At 50.0% G+C, this 16,587-nt stretch overlaps 6 protein-coding genes across 6 annotated transcripts; 2 read left to right on the top strand and 4 right to left on the bottom strand.

Moving 5' to 3' along the window:
* Positions 1 to 57: 57 nt before the first annotated feature.
* Positions 58 to 1,788, bottom strand: J4E82_007800 (uncharacterized protein; the record flags this gene model as incomplete). The annotated part of the gene is made up of 3 exons (XM_051734041.1): positions 58 to 1,121; positions 1,180 to 1,282; positions 1,333 to 1,788. The coding sequence occupies 3 exons, from the start codon at positions 1,786 to 1,788 to the stop codon at positions 58 to 60; spliced, it is 1,623 nt and encodes a 540-aa protein (XP_051586210.1).
* Positions 1,789 to 3,664: 1,876 nt separating this feature from the next.
* On the top strand, positions 3,665 to 4,219 carry J4E82_007799 (uncharacterized protein; the record flags this gene model as incomplete). The annotated part of the gene is made up of 2 exons (XM_051734040.1): positions 3,665 to 3,729; positions 3,784 to 4,219. 2 exons carry the CDS (start codon positions 3,665 to 3,667, stop codon positions 4,217 to 4,219), a joined length of 501 nt encoding a protein of 166 aa, XP_051586209.1.
* A 191-nt stretch (positions 4,220 to 4,410) lies between these two features.
* On the bottom strand, positions 4,411 to 6,183 carry J4E82_007798 (uncharacterized protein; the record flags this gene model as incomplete). Its single annotated transcript, XM_051734039.1, has 4 exons — positions 4,411 to 5,142; positions 5,190 to 5,849; positions 5,901 to 6,028; positions 6,078 to 6,183. The coding sequence occupies 4 exons, from the start codon at positions 6,181 to 6,183 to the stop codon at positions 4,411 to 4,413; spliced, it is 1,626 nt and encodes a 541-aa protein (XP_051586208.1).
* A 2,064-nt stretch (positions 6,184 to 8,247) lies between these two features.
* J4E82_007797 (uncharacterized protein) lies at positions 8,248 to 11,310 on the top strand (the record flags this gene model as incomplete). Its single annotated transcript, XM_051734038.1, has 4 exons — positions 8,248 to 8,690; positions 8,770 to 9,208; positions 9,270 to 10,252; positions 10,356 to 11,310. The coding sequence occupies 4 exons, from the start codon at positions 8,248 to 8,250 to the stop codon at positions 11,308 to 11,310; spliced, it is 2,820 nt and encodes a 939-aa protein (XP_051586207.1).
* Positions 11,311 to 11,874: 564 nt separating this feature from the next.
* J4E82_007796 (uncharacterized protein) lies at positions 11,875 to 13,484 on the bottom strand (the record flags this gene model as incomplete). The annotated part of the gene is made up of 4 exons (XM_051734037.1): positions 11,875 to 11,957; positions 12,014 to 13,056; positions 13,124 to 13,359; positions 13,410 to 13,484. The coding sequence occupies 4 exons, from the start codon at positions 13,482 to 13,484 to the stop codon at positions 11,875 to 11,877; spliced, it is 1,437 nt and encodes a 478-aa protein (XP_051586206.1).
* A 578-nt stretch (positions 13,485 to 14,062) lies between these two features.
* On the bottom strand, positions 14,063 to 15,952 carry J4E82_007795 (uncharacterized protein; the record flags this gene model as incomplete). Its single annotated transcript, XM_051734036.1, has 3 exons — positions 14,063 to 15,676; positions 15,730 to 15,892; positions 15,948 to 15,952. 3 exons carry the CDS (start codon positions 15,950 to 15,952, stop codon positions 14,063 to 14,065), a joined length of 1,782 nt encoding a protein of 593 aa, XP_051586205.1.
* Positions 15,953 to 16,587: the final 635 nt, after the last annotated feature.

The raw sequence follows: 16,587 nt of genomic DNA, 5'->3' as shown, positions 1-16,587 counted from the left end.
GTGATCGACACTCCCAGTAGGCTTTTCTACATACGATGCAGAGCTTACTCTCATCGCCTACTTGAAAGATAATCCCAAGAGATCTTCAATGCCGGCATAGAGCGGGCAAGCGTAATCCGCCTCAAGTAATGGCCTGACGGTCACCCCACTACTTCCATCCTTTCCTAATACACCCAGTTCCTTCCCAAGCGCACTGCCAACCTTTGGCCATCCTACGCCTCCAGCGGGGTTCTTTGCAAAGTTCGCCCATGTTTTTTGCATGAAAGCACTGAGTTGAATCTGCTGTTGCGTTGCAGTGCCAAACTGGTTCGAAAGTGGATACGTGCCAAAGACCTCCGGAATCTCGCTTGTGTGGTATGCACCTGGATTGGGGAAGATACCAATAGAAGGGAAAACAGGGGTGAATAGATACCGGTAAGTTGTGCGTCCGGATATGGCGAGGTAATTTGCCAGCCTACCAGTCGTGCATGTGAAGACTAGATCTGTCCCAAGCCTGTCGGCTACTTCGTACAGATCGGTGATACCTTGTGCGGCATATGCGGCGATGATGGAGTCGCGAACAGCTTTTGACGTGATGTTATATTGATCAAAGAAGCTGTCTACAGCGGCGGTACCGTCGGTCAAGCCGGCCACGGCTAGGAAGACACGCGCTTCGTTGAGGTTAGATCCTAGCATCGTCGGCACATTGGCGAACTTCCCAGTGGATATGCTAAGTCTGACATCAGGTGTTGAGGTGCCATCGTTATTGACTGGTGGAAAAGAAAGCGATTGCGACTCAATATACGCTTTGATATCCACTGCAGGTACCTTGCGAAGACAATCGATGTTTGCGCAGCCGAAGTTTAGCAATACCTGCTTATAGTTTACCAGGCCGTTTCCAGGGAGTACCGCATTCTGAGACTCAAGTATGGCCGACGAGAAAGGTAGTGGGTTCGGTGGGTTGGCTAGCAATTGCTTAACTGATTCGCCGCCTGCGGATTCGCCGAAAATCATCACACGATTTGGATCACCTCCAAACTGAGCAATATTTTCTTGTACCCATTGCAACGCGAACCTCTGGTCCAAGAAACCAGCGTTTTGAAATCCAAACGGCACTTCGGGTGAGTTGGAGAAACCGAAGACTGAGATTGAGCGTGTTAGCCACTGATCATCGGAACGTAAGAGGACAAAAAGACCTACTATTCGTGCGGTAGTTGATAGTGACTACAACAACGTCTTCATTGATCGCGAGAGAGCTTCCATCATAGTATGCTAGTCCGCCAGTACCAAAAGCGAGGTTGCCCTGCACTGATCAGTATCGTTGCAGAAAATAGAGGAAAGGACAACGCTTACCCCGAAAAGCCAAAACATCACTGCCTTTTTGCTGGAAGCCGTAACTCCTGGAGGCGTATATACATTGAGGTATAAGCAGTCCTCGCTCTCCTCAGGTGGTGGATAGGTGGGGTTGTTGAAGTACTCCATAGTTCTGGCACGAATTTCGCCAGTACCTGAGAACTGCTGAATGCATGCTGGCTTGATATTTTGGGCTTGCAGAGGAGTAGACCATGGTGTTGCTGCTTCTGGCGGAGAGAATCGTACTGGAGGCGACTTCGCGAAAGGTACCCCCAGATAGGCGTTGGCTGAGGCTGTCAACGATGGCTGGTTTGCAGGCTTGGTAGTAGTTCCTATGACAACGCCTGAGGCCAGAGTGACTGTCGGTTCATTGTCGACGGGTGCTGAGACGACAGTGGTAATCAACGAGCATAGTAGAAGCGCCTTTCCTAATAATGAAGGGACGTGCAAAGCCATATTGCAGATGACAGAAGGCTGATAGTCAACCTCGAAAGAATTGTAAGAGGTATAAATCTGCTTGATTACTCGACTTCATGATGTGTTACGTCTTATACTGCAATGTGACAACCCACTAAAGGAATTGGAATAAGGTACTAAGCTAAGAGCTCTTTTCGATAGTGTATCTTGCATCGGTGTTTGAATGCGGATCATCATGGGTTATCGTTTAGCCTCGTTAGAGTTGCCTGACTGCAAAAGCAAGATCCAAATTCCTGGAAAGGAGCGCCATCCGCGACTCGAATGAGAAAGGAAGCGAGGGCAGGGAGTTTGCTAATGGTCCTTTGTGTGGCTCTTCCGGACAGTGTCACTCGTCTGTGATGGATGTCCGAAGTTAGAGCGGCTTGGGATCGACGGATGGCGTAAATAGACGCGAGAGTCAGCCTCCTTTTTGACAGACTGAGTCGGTCTACAAAGATAGTCTTTCGGCCTGTCCCTCATGCGAATCAGCTACCAATCAGCTTGCAGACGCTGCCTCGGTACTGCGCAAGCACTCCGCTCGACGCAGATCATCCGTTCATTAGGCCAATCATCGCGTCCGGGTGCCTCGGCAACTTTCAAGGGCCTTTTTCCTAGGCAATACCGCGATACGATGTACGCGATCGTTGCTCGGAAGAGCCCGCAAATGCCAAACGGACTGAACGGCTTCTCCGCATTTTGTCCACTGAACTACAATTTTCGTAGTCGTAGCATTGGCCTACGAGGCATCATGCTGAATACAGGAGCCGAGGCTTATCATCCAAGCTTGCCTAGGTAGCACCCACGATCAGGTGCCTTCGCTGTCGGTGCCGTGGTGTTTCTCGAATTCTCATGTCGCTGTTTTGGGATCTTTACAAGCGCACGTAACAGACATTATCTAGAAGGAGGGTTGCAGTATCTTGAAGTGTACTAGAGTTGTTCTAGTCATAATGCAACAGGGCAGATCTCTTGTCGTCTCGCAGGAGAAATCACGGATCGACGCGAAGCGCCAATTACGTCAGCTGCATCCTTCTTCCATGATCTATTAATTATCACCCCTCATCGGTGTAATCTAACTTATTCGTTCTGCTTCAGTTCTTATCACAGGCTATGAGAATATTGTTTTGGTCGCCCAGAAACTATTCACATTGAAAGTGTTCAATCATTTTCTTTTTATGCATCATTCCTGGCGATCTTGAAACGAGCTCTGGCGAACCTAGAGTGTTCAGACCGCAGGCTGCATGTACCTGAGAGCTTCGCGTCGATAGCGATGACGGCCCAAGACCTCTAAATCTCAGTTTAACCCTAGGCTCTTCTAGTATCGCATCTGTCACGGTTCGTGGCACTGGTGCCGTCGTTGCAAACATCGAACCACCCCAGATCTCAATCATGCGCTGGAACAACGCACAGGAGGAGAGTATATCGTTTATTACTAGAACGAGGTAAGAAGTAATAGTCGATGCACTATTATGACGAAACTATGTAAGACACGATTGTGTTAAAAACTCATTTGCAAAATCTCCAACCAGGTGTCAATTAGACATTGGGCGTAAGACGAGATATGTCAATCCCGAGGGCCTGGAAATTGATGAAACCTATGTTATGGTCGGTATCTTCCCAACAACACCTCGGTCAGTTTGGGGCAATAGAGCAGCCTTTGCTACTGGGATATAGACTCCATATGCTGACATACCAATCTATTGTCATCAATTGTATTACAAACAGGTCACCCCTCCATCTTTCACCGATGAATGTCTCATGAGGATGTTGTGCACGTCCATAGCTACGGCAAGTCGTGCTTATCAACACTCAAGAACTGCTCATCGTCCGCTATCTGAATAGCTGTTATCTCATCAACTCGTACTCCGCCTTTCACGCGATGCTACTTCCGGACAACATCGCTGCAGTACTCGGAGGTGCGTGGCAATTTCTCAACCAGACATCGTAACATTCCGCTCCCCTAAGCCTGCATAGCGTGCTTTTCTAACAGCGCACCAGGAAATATCTAAATGGTACTGATCGTGTCACGGGCGGTCTCGGAAACCATCCTGTGGGGATTCTCATCTATCACCCTCTTGGCTATGTCTCCGTAAATCTGTGGTCCACTGATCCCGGCGCCATCCCCGCTCCCGCCGATGAATACAATGACGCCGAGTGGGCACTTATTGGACATCATACGCTATCTTATGCAGGGCCTCTGCAGGTATGGGAGGGAAGCAATGAGACAAGAGGGACACTCACCCATGGGCCTTTGGTGATGTCATCATATCCGAAGTGGGTAGTGACAGATCAGACCAGAAATTATACTGTATCGGCAAAGGCGTATGAAGGAAGGGATGTGTTGTTGTTATGGGCGCAGAACATCGAAAAGGATTCGTTGTCGAGGTTGCATTGGGCAAGAGCTGCAGAAAATGGATCAAGCTGGGCGACATGAGTCTTGGTTGTAGGAATACGTTCGAAGAAAGAAGTTTAGAGAAATAGGTGACGAGGGTATTGAAGACGATTTTTAAATTGGATGCCGCGGATGTGGTCATGCGCGTCTACTCGTCTTCTTCGGCGATAAAAGGAATGAGGCAAACCAGTCCACCATCATTGATCGAGCCCCCTCATCGCCGTTTATTGATCTTATCTCTTTACGACTTCGATCCTCTCCACACCAACATTTTTCTCGTGTCCCGACTCTAAACCCTTGTTTCTCGCGATGACCTCCTCTTCGGTCAAGATCGGCTTGCCGCGGAGCTGCGCCCACACAGCCTGGTGCATAGGCCTCAGGAACAGGGCGTCCATCTCCTCAAGACTGATACCTTTCGTCTCAGGTACAAAGAAGAAACTCCAAACACCCATCATTAGGAGGATAGTAGCAAAGAAGAAGTACGCGCCATAACCAAGATCCGAGATCATGTATGGCGTGCTGCGTGCGATGATGAACGAACCAAGCCAGGTGTCGGCGGTTGTTAGCGATACGCACAGCATGCGGATGTCGAGAGGGAAGATTTCCGATGCGTAGGTCCAGGTGATACCTTGCCATGTTGCGCAGATGATGAAGGCGTTGACGTAAATGCAGACCATTGCCAGGTAACCCCAACCATCGCGTGAAATATCGCCTCTCAAAGCAGCTCCAGCCGGATCGGCTTTCATGACATAGCCACCGATATACCACATAGGAATGCAACCGAGCGCTGCCCCCCAAATAAGCCCCTTGCGACGCCCAACCTTTTCCACAACGACGAAGGTAAAGGTGAACATGCCGAGTGTCTTCGCGATACCGTAGAAGCCAGTGGAGAATAGCTTGGTCGAAGTGCCGGAAATACCAAGTGTTTCGAATATGCGAGGTGCATAGTAGGTAATAATGTTGACCTGGACAGTTTAGCATCTATTCCGGTATATGTATTGCGTATACTTACACCTGTGAATGACTGTAAGAACATGAGTGCAAGACCAATGGCCATTCGGTTTCGCACACCCTTCTGGAACAGCTTCATAAACTGTGCCTTCTTGCTCTGACGGTTAGCGCTACGCTCTTCGACCTGCGCCCGAATCTCGCTCATCTCGTGCTGAATATACGCATGAGATCCGTCCAGGCAGCGAATCTTACACAAGATACGTTCTGCTCCTTCGAAGTTATCCTTCTTTGCGAGGTATCGCGGTGATTCTGGACACCATGCGACACCGAGAAGCAATAGTAGACCAGGAATGAGCTGGATCGCGAGAGGTACTACCCACTGCGTCTTGCCTTCGACACTGATGGTTCTATCACAAGCATAGTTGATCCAGAAGCCCAACATACCTCCACCTTGGGAAGCAATCTCGAAGATACCGACCAGTCTACCACGAATAGAAGGTGGCGCAGTTTCAGAAATGTAGACAGGTACGACCATACTCGATGCGCCAATGCCTAGACCTGCTACAGCTCGTCCACCATAGATCATATTGAGACTGCCTTGAGAAGCAGTCATGAGTGTGCCACCGAGTAGAAACACTGTGGAAGCTATTATCATTGTCTTTTTTCGCCCAATGCGTTCGGCGAAAGGGAAAGCGAGAAGCGCCCCGAAAAAACATCCCGCCTGCCTATTGTCAGTTTGTGATGACAGGGGGCTAGCGGTACCAAGACTGACCTGGAATGTGGAGACGATATTGCCCTGAATTGTGTCGCGGTTGCTCTTTGCGATGTCATTCATGCCGAAGTCACGAATGAAGGAGGTGAGAGCCATAGTCCCACCGATGACGGCTGTGTCATATCCCACTACTCATGTGTTAGATTTCCACACCCAAATCACTTCACCGAGACCTACTAGCTAGTGCAGACATCGAAGCGATGAGTGCAATGAGGTGGATCCGCCAATTGCGGACCTCTGGCGGGTCCAGAGTACCCGATGCATGAGTGTTGAAGCAGCCCATTCGTTTGTGATAATTGGTATGGGTCGTGAAACGGTCAAGTAAAATTCAGAATTCAGGGTTCAAAAGTTCAGCCGGGTGATGATTCTCTCGAGCGAAGGGTGAGTTGCCTCTTATCCTCGATGCCTCGTCTCGAAGGCATCATTGCCGAGCCATACTTCTGATGCTACCTCACCATCATTACAGTCATACCCCGCGGGGAAATGCACGAGGACTACCATCGTCCCATGTTTACCGCAACACTTGCTGTTCCGAGCTATTTCTCGGATTATCGCAGCGAATCCGGGGAAGGGTCCACTTGGCGTTGGACAAGGTCAAGCCTTACCCCGTAGTTGGCACCCGGGGTCGTGATTCTTTATAGGCAGAAAACGCATGAAGGATGCATGTAAGGAACTTGGCAGTACGACCGTTATCGACGGTGTGGTGGTGAAGCTTGACAGATCAGCGGTTGCTAGTAGCGTGTGCGGGGTAAAGCGGGTCGGTGGAATATCTGTGCCCGTAGCGGAATGCCTTTTTAGACCACACACTTAGTCACCCCAAGCTCTTAATCCTTACCTGTCCGTCATCTAGAGACGTGAGTATACACAACGCACATGTTACGATTCGATAATAGCATGCAGAATACCGTTATAATCATGTATAGTGGTCTGCTGAGCAGCTACAAAGGCATTTATAGCGTAGGCCGAATAGCCCTGGAACCGAGTGTCTAGATTCAGGGTATCAGGCGAAACAACCAAGCTTTGCAGGATGAGCATTTCCGCCCCAAGATACCAAGTACCGACTCAGCCTCCGCCCACATGCAGACAAGGCGAAGGAGCCGCTAAAGAACGATAATATTACGGGATGGACCGTCGAACATGGTGCAACAGGGCGTGGCGACAAGTCGCTTAATCCGCTCCCGGCGGCTGTAACAGCATCTCTAGCTAGTCTTATAGTCTTGTATGCCCACAAGAGTATTGGCAGATACATTTAGGCTATCTTGGAAGAAGACCGCGGCCGGTAACGCTTCTTACCTTTCACACGCGCGCCATATATCATTACGATGGAAAGTACCTGGGTGCCGCAGTGCGGAAGAAGATGCAACGCCGCTATGCGGCAGTGACGTCGCGTTTGTCGCTCTAGAGCAACTCCGGATTCTTTGACTGAGTTCAGTTCACGATGAAAGCGTGGAGCATATATCTTTGCGCTGTGCTAAGAGGAATCCGATCACTGGCGCATAATGCGATCATGTAAAAGCCGAGCCATGATGTGGTTCTACCTGACCATCAAGATATCTCTCAGAAGGTCGTCATCGATGAAACATACATCGGTCAACATGTTTTCTGGAATGCAGCCATACGAGAGACATTGTCTCAGCAATCATTTACGCAAGTGCTTGATATAATCATTATGGTCAGAAGATGTCTTCGTCATCTAAGTTATATGCAAGGCGCGAGAAGATCGCCCATGCTATGAGAATAAAGCTGTCGAGAAGAAGCAGAGGCCATGGAAGCTCTTTACGGCTCAGTCCGATACACAAGGGTATTCCCGTACTGATAAAAAGCATTGAAAACAGTACATGATATCTTGCAGGACTCAGCGTAAGCTGTGCTGGTAATCGGATCCATGCATTGTCGTGCTGCCAAAGGGGCGTCCAACTGTCTAGGTTTCCGCCTAAGAGCGATGTCTGCTCGTTATTTTCGACATTCTCGACGCGACTAGGCCGACCCTCTGTGGACATAACTCTGAGGCTAGTCAGCTTGAGGCAACAGGGATCGTTCGACAGAGGCTGTACTCTTGTGAACCGGCCTCCTTCACCTACAAAAGACTCATCTTCTTGTTCTCAACTTGGTTATGAACGACGTCGCGAAGCCCATCAAATCCGTGGCTGTCAGTTCAAATGATGTTTGCAGCTTCAGGTTCTCAGCCTTCTTAAGCGCTTACCCCACCATCAACAAAGCTATACCCTTTTGAGCGATGATCAGGCCAGCAACACCATCGAAGGCTGCCATCTCAGCTATTGCAGGCTGAGCTTGCGATGCCTACCTGAAGCTTCCTTTGCCTTCTCGCATCCACTCTCCTTTCATAATGGCGGAGGCACTAGCCATTGTAGGCCTCGCGTCTAACATCATCTCGTTTGTTGATTTCGGCTTCAAGGTCGCTTCCGAAGCGCGTAATGTGCGCGATTCGCTACACGGAACTACGGCTGAAGTTCGTGAGCTCGAATTGATCGTAGATGAAGTTAGTCGTTACAACAAACTCATCACACAGCAGAAGGATGGTGGCCGACGGCTAACAAACGATGAGGAACGGATATTGGAGATGGCCGGACAGTGCGAAAGGGTAGCGAATGATCTACGCAAGGCTATCAAAAAACTACATATGCGTAAAGGACGCTCGAAAACATTGGAAAGCAGTCGTGTTGTTTTCCAGGGATGGTGGAAACAAAAGGATCACATTGCGGTCCTGCTGAGAAGGCTGGACAGCCTGGATCAGAGGCTGCGAAGGCATATAGAAAACGTCATTCGAAGGTAAGCAAACCGAGAAATCTCCCGACGCTGATGTGAGGTGTCGCGCCTTTGCTTGAACTATACTGACGGACCGCATAAGTGAGCACCACTCGGCCATATCCGCCGAGCTGGATAGTATCAAGAGGGCGCAGCAAAGTCTTAACATCAATTACGATGCGAAGATGGATCTCCTGCGGGATGAGATACTTGACATTGTACATCAAACAGGAGCCCAACAAGCAGATACTTACCAGATCGATCCTCGTGAGATAGATGCTCAAGAGATCACCTTGCGAATTGCACAGCTTTCCAGCCTCAAGACCAAATTCGAAGTACTTCCCAAGGAACACCAGGCATGCATTCAGCAGAACAAAGTGATTAGGAGTTTATACTTCCCAGTCATTCGCAGACGGTGGAGCCAGATACCACACGCGGACGAGGCCTCGAATGCCTGGGTGTTTGATGATACACTCACGCCATTCAATGACTGGCTAGGTAGCAAGAAGGATTCTGATGGTTTATTTTGTATTACTGGTCGGGTAGGTTTAATTAAATTGCCGCGTACGATGATGAATATATGTTGATAATCGAATCTTACAGGCAGGAAGTGGAAAGTCCACGTTACAAAAGTTCATCGCTGAGGATCGACGCACGACGGAAACTCTAGAAGAGTGGGCTAGACCAGCCCAACTTTGCACCGCCAGCTATTATTTCTGGAACCAAGGCTACGAAATGCAGAAGAGCCAGGTTGGAATCTTCCAATCGCTGCTCTACCAGATACTCAAGGCAATACCCAGGTTAATACCAATTGTGTGCCAAGAAAGGCCAGAGCACGAGATCTGGGAAACTGATGAACTTAAAGCGGTCTTCGAACGTATCGCTGCACAAACCGACCTTGAAGTCAGATTCTGCTTCTTTGTGGATGGCTTGGACGAGTATAATGGAGCGGAGGAGGATATTGTCGAAGTTCTGAAATTCCTCTCTGCCTCGAAAGCCATCAAAATATGTGCTTCTACGCGTCCTCGGTCAGTGTTCGAGAAGTTCTTCAGTGACACTTCTCGTACATTTGATATCGCGAACTTTACGAAGATGGACATGGGAAGACATGTTCGGCTTCGACTTTATGAGAATGCGAATTTTCGGCGACTGGAGACAACAGAGTTCGCATGCGAAGATTTAATGAAGCGTGTTGCGGAGCTCGCACAGGGCGTCTGGTTATGGGTTTTTCTGATCACCCGTGACCTCGAACACGCCATTAATCGAGATGAGGGAGTCACGACATTGTGGAAGATTGTCAATCAATTCCCGTCCGACCTGGAAGCGTATTTTGAACGCATTATCCAATCGGTCCGGCCTCAATATCTGGAGGAGATGTCACAAATCTTCCTGATTACGGTGGATGAGCTACAACCTCTCCCGCTTTACGCCTTCTCCTTACTTGAGAAACAGCGCCTGGACGATAGCTTCGCGGTGAAAGCACCAATACAGCCTATATTTGAAGAGAACCTACTAGGCCAATATCCGCGATGGAAGTCGCTTATCCAGAACAGATGCAGCGACCTCCTTGTAGTCAACGACGAACTGTACGTAAATGTTATTTCCAATTACACTCGAGCAGCAGTGACAAGACCCCCCATTTATGTCATGTATAGAGGAGTCGTTGACTGACCACAAAATCGGCACTAGACACCCCTTGTTCCTTAGTCACCCAGTCGACTTCCTCCATCGAACGGTCCGTGACTTCTTGCAGGACAACTATCACCAACAGTTGAGAGATAATCTCAAGAATGAGTTCAGCGCTACAGCTACGTTGTGCAAGATCTGTCTTGTCTTGCTTAAATCATTACCGATCATGGACTTCAAGAGCCCTAAATCGATAAATCAAGTCATCGGTCTGACGGACGAGTTATTGTACTACGCTTACGAGACTGAACGCTTGGATCAGTCGTCAGATGTGCCTCTTGTGGATGTGCTCGATGAGGTAGACCGCACTAATTCTCACCACGCAAGTGGAATCAGAAATCACTGGACGCATGCCCGTGACTCAGTACCTGCGCGGGGTCTGGACGTATATCGAGAGGGTGATAGCTGTAATTTCCTGGCTTTGGCAGTACAATCGCGTCTCGTCAAGTACGTCCGTGAGAAGTTGAGGGCCGAACCGAGCAAGATGCAAAAGCACGGACGGCCGCTACTCGATTATGCGCTTCGACCGCGCCGATCGACCCCAGTAAGCATGCCATATCACTCTAAACGGGAAGATCCTAGCGTCAACGTCGAGATGATAGAGTTGTTGCTAGAGAACGGTGCAGATCCGAACCAGGCCGTGCATCCGAATAACAGCAAAACCGTGTGGGCCCTATTCCTTCTATCAATGTACGAGTCTACAAATCGTGCGACGGGTACCACTAAAAGTTCAAATATCCCGCCGAGCTTGACAGAAGCATGGTATCAAGCTTGTGAACTGCTGATTCAACATGGTGCCCATAAGAACTGCGCGCTAGTGAGCAAAATTCCGAATCTGACAAGACAGGCTATTCTGGAGGGAGCTTTTGGAACCGCAAGAGCGGAGGCTTTGGAAGAGCTGTTAGACGAACACGCGAGAGATGTCAAAACGTCGACTGGGTCATGCGCCGTCATGTAGGCTTGTCTTCAATCTGAGCTGTGAAGCTTTTCACGCCTCTTTTCTTCTGCCACACGCTCATTACTAGCATCCATGCTTCGCTGTTTGGATAGCGCACGTGGCAAATTCGAAGCACAGCATTACGAATACAATCATAGTGGACATGAGTCTTCAGCAATGGCAACTCATATGTTCCCCGTACCCGACATCAGGATGTGTGATATCTTAATGGATTTCGCATTCGAGGGCTTCGCATTATTATGTTTTGTTCAGGTGGGTTGCCGACCATAACATGTCCGAGCTCATACACATCAAATTCACACACAGGCAAAGCAGGAACATTTTCTTCTTCATGAGACACCGGAATGTTCCTATCGAAACCATCGCGAATGCAGAGATTACCACTATGCGAACGAAAGATTGCAGGTCATCAGTCTTTCAAACGAGTGAATCTGATAAGGGCAAATGCTGAAAGCTGGCAATCTCTCTAGGACCATCTCTCGCTTTTCAAGATGCTTAAGTCAATCCATGAATCCCCATGAATACAGTAGATGTTTCAGTCTTGACATCATGCTGGTCGAGCGCTTAGTAGATACTGCCCTGCTTGGTAACGATAGGATACACATAGCTTCCGTTCGAAAGCGCCGGAGTTACTCCATACCATCTCACTAAATTTGTTCGTTAGTATATCTCTCTTCATCGTCAAAACACCATAGCAACCTACAATTCACAGTAAATTCTCCACCGCCAACGGGAGCAGGCAGCCAGTTGTTAGTCCAGTTCGAGCTCGGTGCCACATCCGCCGGCTGGATCAAGATCGAGAACGCTCCGTCGCTGTCCAAATCCGCGTAGATTAGCGTACCGTCTGGATAGGTCAAGTTGCTACGATCGCCCAATGCGTATCGGTTCAGATCGTTCGGTACTAAGTAATTCGTGCTATCGTATGCCGTCAGGCTCCAGAAACCGGTAACGGGCGGCTTCCCAGAGAAGGTCATGATGTATGATTCATTCGCTGTTAGCTGCATCGTAACCTGCGCAGTAACGGGAAGCGCTGGATCGTTGTAGGTAGGATATGCTGCTACGTAGTCGGCGAGCTGCAGGTAGCCAAACCATGCGATGTATGCGCGAGCGGTGTACTCTATCCCGAAGTTACCGCTCATGCTGGGAAGGAGGGTGAACCAGCCGTTTTGGTTGAATGCATGGCTTGAGGGGTCCAGGAGAGACATGAACTCTTTGCCCATGATTTCGTAGACTTGGGCATAGTTGAGGCCAGCTGGAGCAGTGTAGTTTCCATTGTTGATGCCAGCGGCGGCAAGCATAGAGTTGACACGATCCAGGTCTGATCTTTCCACGGGTGGATTCGCTTCATTCAGCTGCGCTAAGAGCTGGAGAGTCTGGGTCGTCTGAGCGACGCTGAAGTTGAACGGAAGGAGGAAAGCAGCAGGTGAAATTTGGCCATTACCCAGAAGACTAAGAGTTAGAGCTGAGGCTATCGGCTCTCCCACACGCTCAACTGTCGTCATCTTGATTTGAGATTGAATGGCTTTGACTTCATCGACGTCGGTTGTGTTATTTTTGAGCACGATACGAAGCATGATCCCTCCGTACGCAGTGGGCGATTTGATGATTCCCTTGTACTTGGAGCCTCCATAGTTGTCTTTATCGAGCATTAGAAGGCCTGGCTCGTCGTCTCCCGCGACCGTGATAAGATAGTCTCCCGGGGGACTGTTGATTACAGTCCCGAGGTCGGCAAAGTTGTTCCCATACCTAAAGGTTCGAACAAAAGTCAGCTGAGGGCTCTATGATTGAAGCCAGTTGAGTGGGAGTGACTCACAAGTCATAGAAGGGAACGACGTAATATCTGTTCGCGGGAACATCAGGGAGAGACAGTACTACATCCGCATGCGAAAGATCAACTGCAGCTTTAGAGTACAGTGTGTCGACGTTCGGTCGGACCAGGACCTCGAGATCTTGGGTGGATAGGCTTTCTTCGTGTTGGATAGCGTTGACGCCAACTGCCTGGAGGGTCGGCTCGAAAGTTTGGGCGTACAAGGTAAGAGGATATCCGTACTGTAACAATTAGCTACCTTGGTCGTCGTGTAGTGTGTCTGTTTACTTACCATCAACGCAAAAGCAGTAGCGTTGATACTGTCAATGGACATGTTATTTGGGGGCATAGCTGGTGAACAGGACATGGCTGGATCGCAAGGTATAGACGCAGCCGTTGCGCCTACAATAAAGGTGAGAGCCATGTACATGGAAGGTGATCTGAGATGCATCTTCGGGAAGACAAAATGATGGATCAATGAAGAGGGGGCTGTGGCGATAGTGAGGATTTGTTTGATGCTCCATCTATACTTTGAGGTTTCATTGTTACTTATATATCTCAGAACTCTCGTTGTCCGCAGCCATAGTATGGCACGTCGACGCTCGGAAAAGATATCCAGGCTGCCAAGTGTACACTGAGTCTTGTCTCTCGAGGCTGACTGCTTTCCAGTATGGTAGTGCCTGTAAGCTCAGAGTAGCAGCCACGCTCGGCCAGCTACTGCTCGGCCGAGGGTACGGTTCGGCCCGAAAGTGCCTCTCAGCCTCCCGAATAACACGATTGTACTGTTTGGAAAGCTGTATACTGTCAGCACTACGTGGTTTGCATGAAACCTTACAGGTAGAAGAATGATGTATTTGCATGTGTCTCTGATATTTACCACCATACCTGCAACGCATCAACTCAACCTTCCCCGAGGTAACGGGCACGTCATCAACAACGCTCAGTTTAACCCAGACGACCCTTACCACCTCCGTATTTGCCCTCCGGTCCCTCGAGGTGCGCGTCCAAAACTGCTGATGTTCCACTGAGTACGCTCTTGATGGCTTCTGGAAGTAGTTTGCTAAGCTCGTCCGCAGTACTCGCATGCGCAGCCCAAATGTGCCCACCGCTTGCCGCCTTGGCGATGCCTGAGTAATCTGGAGTCGGCGCGAAACTGATATTGAGCTCTTCATTGCTGACCTTGGAGCCCTCTCCGTCGGGATGTACTAGTAGCATAGACCTTCGCGGTGCGTTCCAGCCCTTGTTGTTCAGTACGACAGTAAGGATGGGAATGTTGTAGCGTTGCGCAATCCAGTATACTGATCCAGGGACGGAGAAGAGGTATGTGCCGTCGCCAACAATCTGGCATACAAATTGCTTCTTGCCTTCTGTGTCGGTCGCGAGCTTGACACCAAGCGCGCCACCTCCAGACCAACCAAGACCTCCACCACCACAATTTATCCATGAGCCTGGAAGTGTGGCTTGGATCTGATCCGCAACAAAGCCAGTCTGGGTAACGGCCTCGATGGCCCAGATGGTGTCATTCGGGCAGAGCTTCTTGAGTTGGGAACACAGGTATGGCGTGCTAAAATGGCCGTTCTCATCAACCTTGGCCTCACCAGCGATGCCTTCAAGTTTCTTCTTGTGCGAGTCCTGCAGCGCTGACCACCGCTGACTAAAGAGCTGGCTAGAAAGCTTTTCCTTGAGCTGTGACTCGAGGTATTCGTTCAGCTGGGTCAATGAGGTATACGAGTCAGCTCGGTAGCGTTGTATGGCGTTTAGGTAGAAGACGGGCATCTGCTGTTTCAGGGGATCAACATCGATATGAAGGATCTTGGCATTCTCTTTGGGATGACATTGAGTGTTGATCCACGGCACGTCGCAATCAAGAACTAGAATGACATCTGCAGACTTGATGGCGGGGTCATTACCGTATCGTAGACCAAGCCAAGCTGGGTGGTTCGCTGGGAAACACATGTCACATCCACCAGTGTCTAGCACGCGTATGCCTTTGACGTTGTCGGCCAACCGCACAAGCTCATGCACTGCATCGTGGTTTCGACCAGAGTATCCAGTGATGATGAGCGGCTCCTGAGCATTGACTAGGGCTTCAGCAATCGTCTTGACGCCCTTTGGAGGAAGAGCAGCCGGCTCGACGGGCTGCCAGTAGTCCATCTGCAGCTTGTAGGGTGTCAGATCCTCTTCCATGGGCTCACGGGCACCATAGAGATAGACAGGCCCCTTGGGATCGCTCATGGCAAAGGACAAGGCCCGATTGACCATCTGCTTGACGTTCTTGCCCGACTTGATCTCGCCAGTGTATCGGCAATACTGCGCCACGATCTGCTTCTGGTCCGGCACGTCTTGTATCCAGTGGATGTATTCGGTTCTGCTGCCGCGCATCTCGCCTTCGATGGTGAAAGGCGACAGGCCGGCGAATATGAGGACAGGTGCGCGACCGCATGAGGCATTGTGTACGGCGGCCCCGAGGCCTTGAGTCCCAACATCGACGTGTACGATGACGCATTGAGGTTTGCCCGTCAGTCTGGCATATCCGTCTGCCATAGAGAGGGCGACCATCTACACTCGCCAGTCAGTCTATGCGCTTAGCCAAATAAACATGGGGCACCTACCTCATTGGGACATGTGATGATCTTGGGGAACTGTCCTTTCTTCTCGTTTTGGCCCTTGACGATAGCTTCGATGATAGAGGGATGGTCCGACCCGAGGTTGACGAAGACATGGCTGACGCCGTACTCCCAGAGCGCCTCGAAGAAAGCGAAAGATGCTGTGTAGCTGCAGATAGTCAGTATGGGGTGAGCCTGTATATGCGTACACACGCTGTACTCACACCATGATGTTTGCAGGACCTATGTTGGCATGTATTAGATGTCAGGCTCGGAGCTGCCTTCAGGGCACATGTGTGGACCACTCCGATGACGGCGTGCGTCGGAGTATTGTATACCCCATGGCTGTTATCGTGGAATAGGGCACCGAATGGACAGCGGCCCCACTAGGACGCGGGGAAGTTGCTGTCACGGTTGGGGTTGACGGCATGCCAACTCGTTATCGGCAGTCTGAAGGGCGGTATCGGCTGTTAACGGCTCAATAGCGACGTCACATCATCTCCCTGGTGCAAGAAAATCAGCAAGAGATGCGCGTCGTGATACATCTAGGCAGGTGCAGATGATGATGGAGCTTGCCAGACCGCGCATTTTCGCGTTTGATTGCGTCGCGGCTCCATTCCGCCCTGTGGAGAAGCCAATCGATGGCCAAAACACCATCATCGTTTCTTCACTTCACTCGGCAGCCACATTGAACAACTTCAGTCATCGTGTCAACAGCAAACTTTGCAGGCACTCAAGATGGTTTTCACCTCAGAATCGCGACTCCGGCACCGTCGCTGCAGGAGGGCGGCACTACGAGACATCAGTATGAAACGCGTTTCACACCGTGCTTCTGTATAGATAGTCTCAGGTACGCCGTCATCA

This window comes from Alternaria postmessia (genome assembly GCF_024291825.1).
Source record: "Alternaria postmessia strain BMP 2775 chromosome Unknown scaffold_56, whole genome shotgun sequence".
Classification (NCBI taxonomy): domain Eukaryota; kingdom Fungi; phylum Ascomycota; class Dothideomycetes; order Pleosporales; family Pleosporaceae; genus Alternaria; species Alternaria postmessia.
Note: the sequence above shows the minus strand (reverse complement) of the source record. Positions and strands in the feature narration are given on the sequence as shown.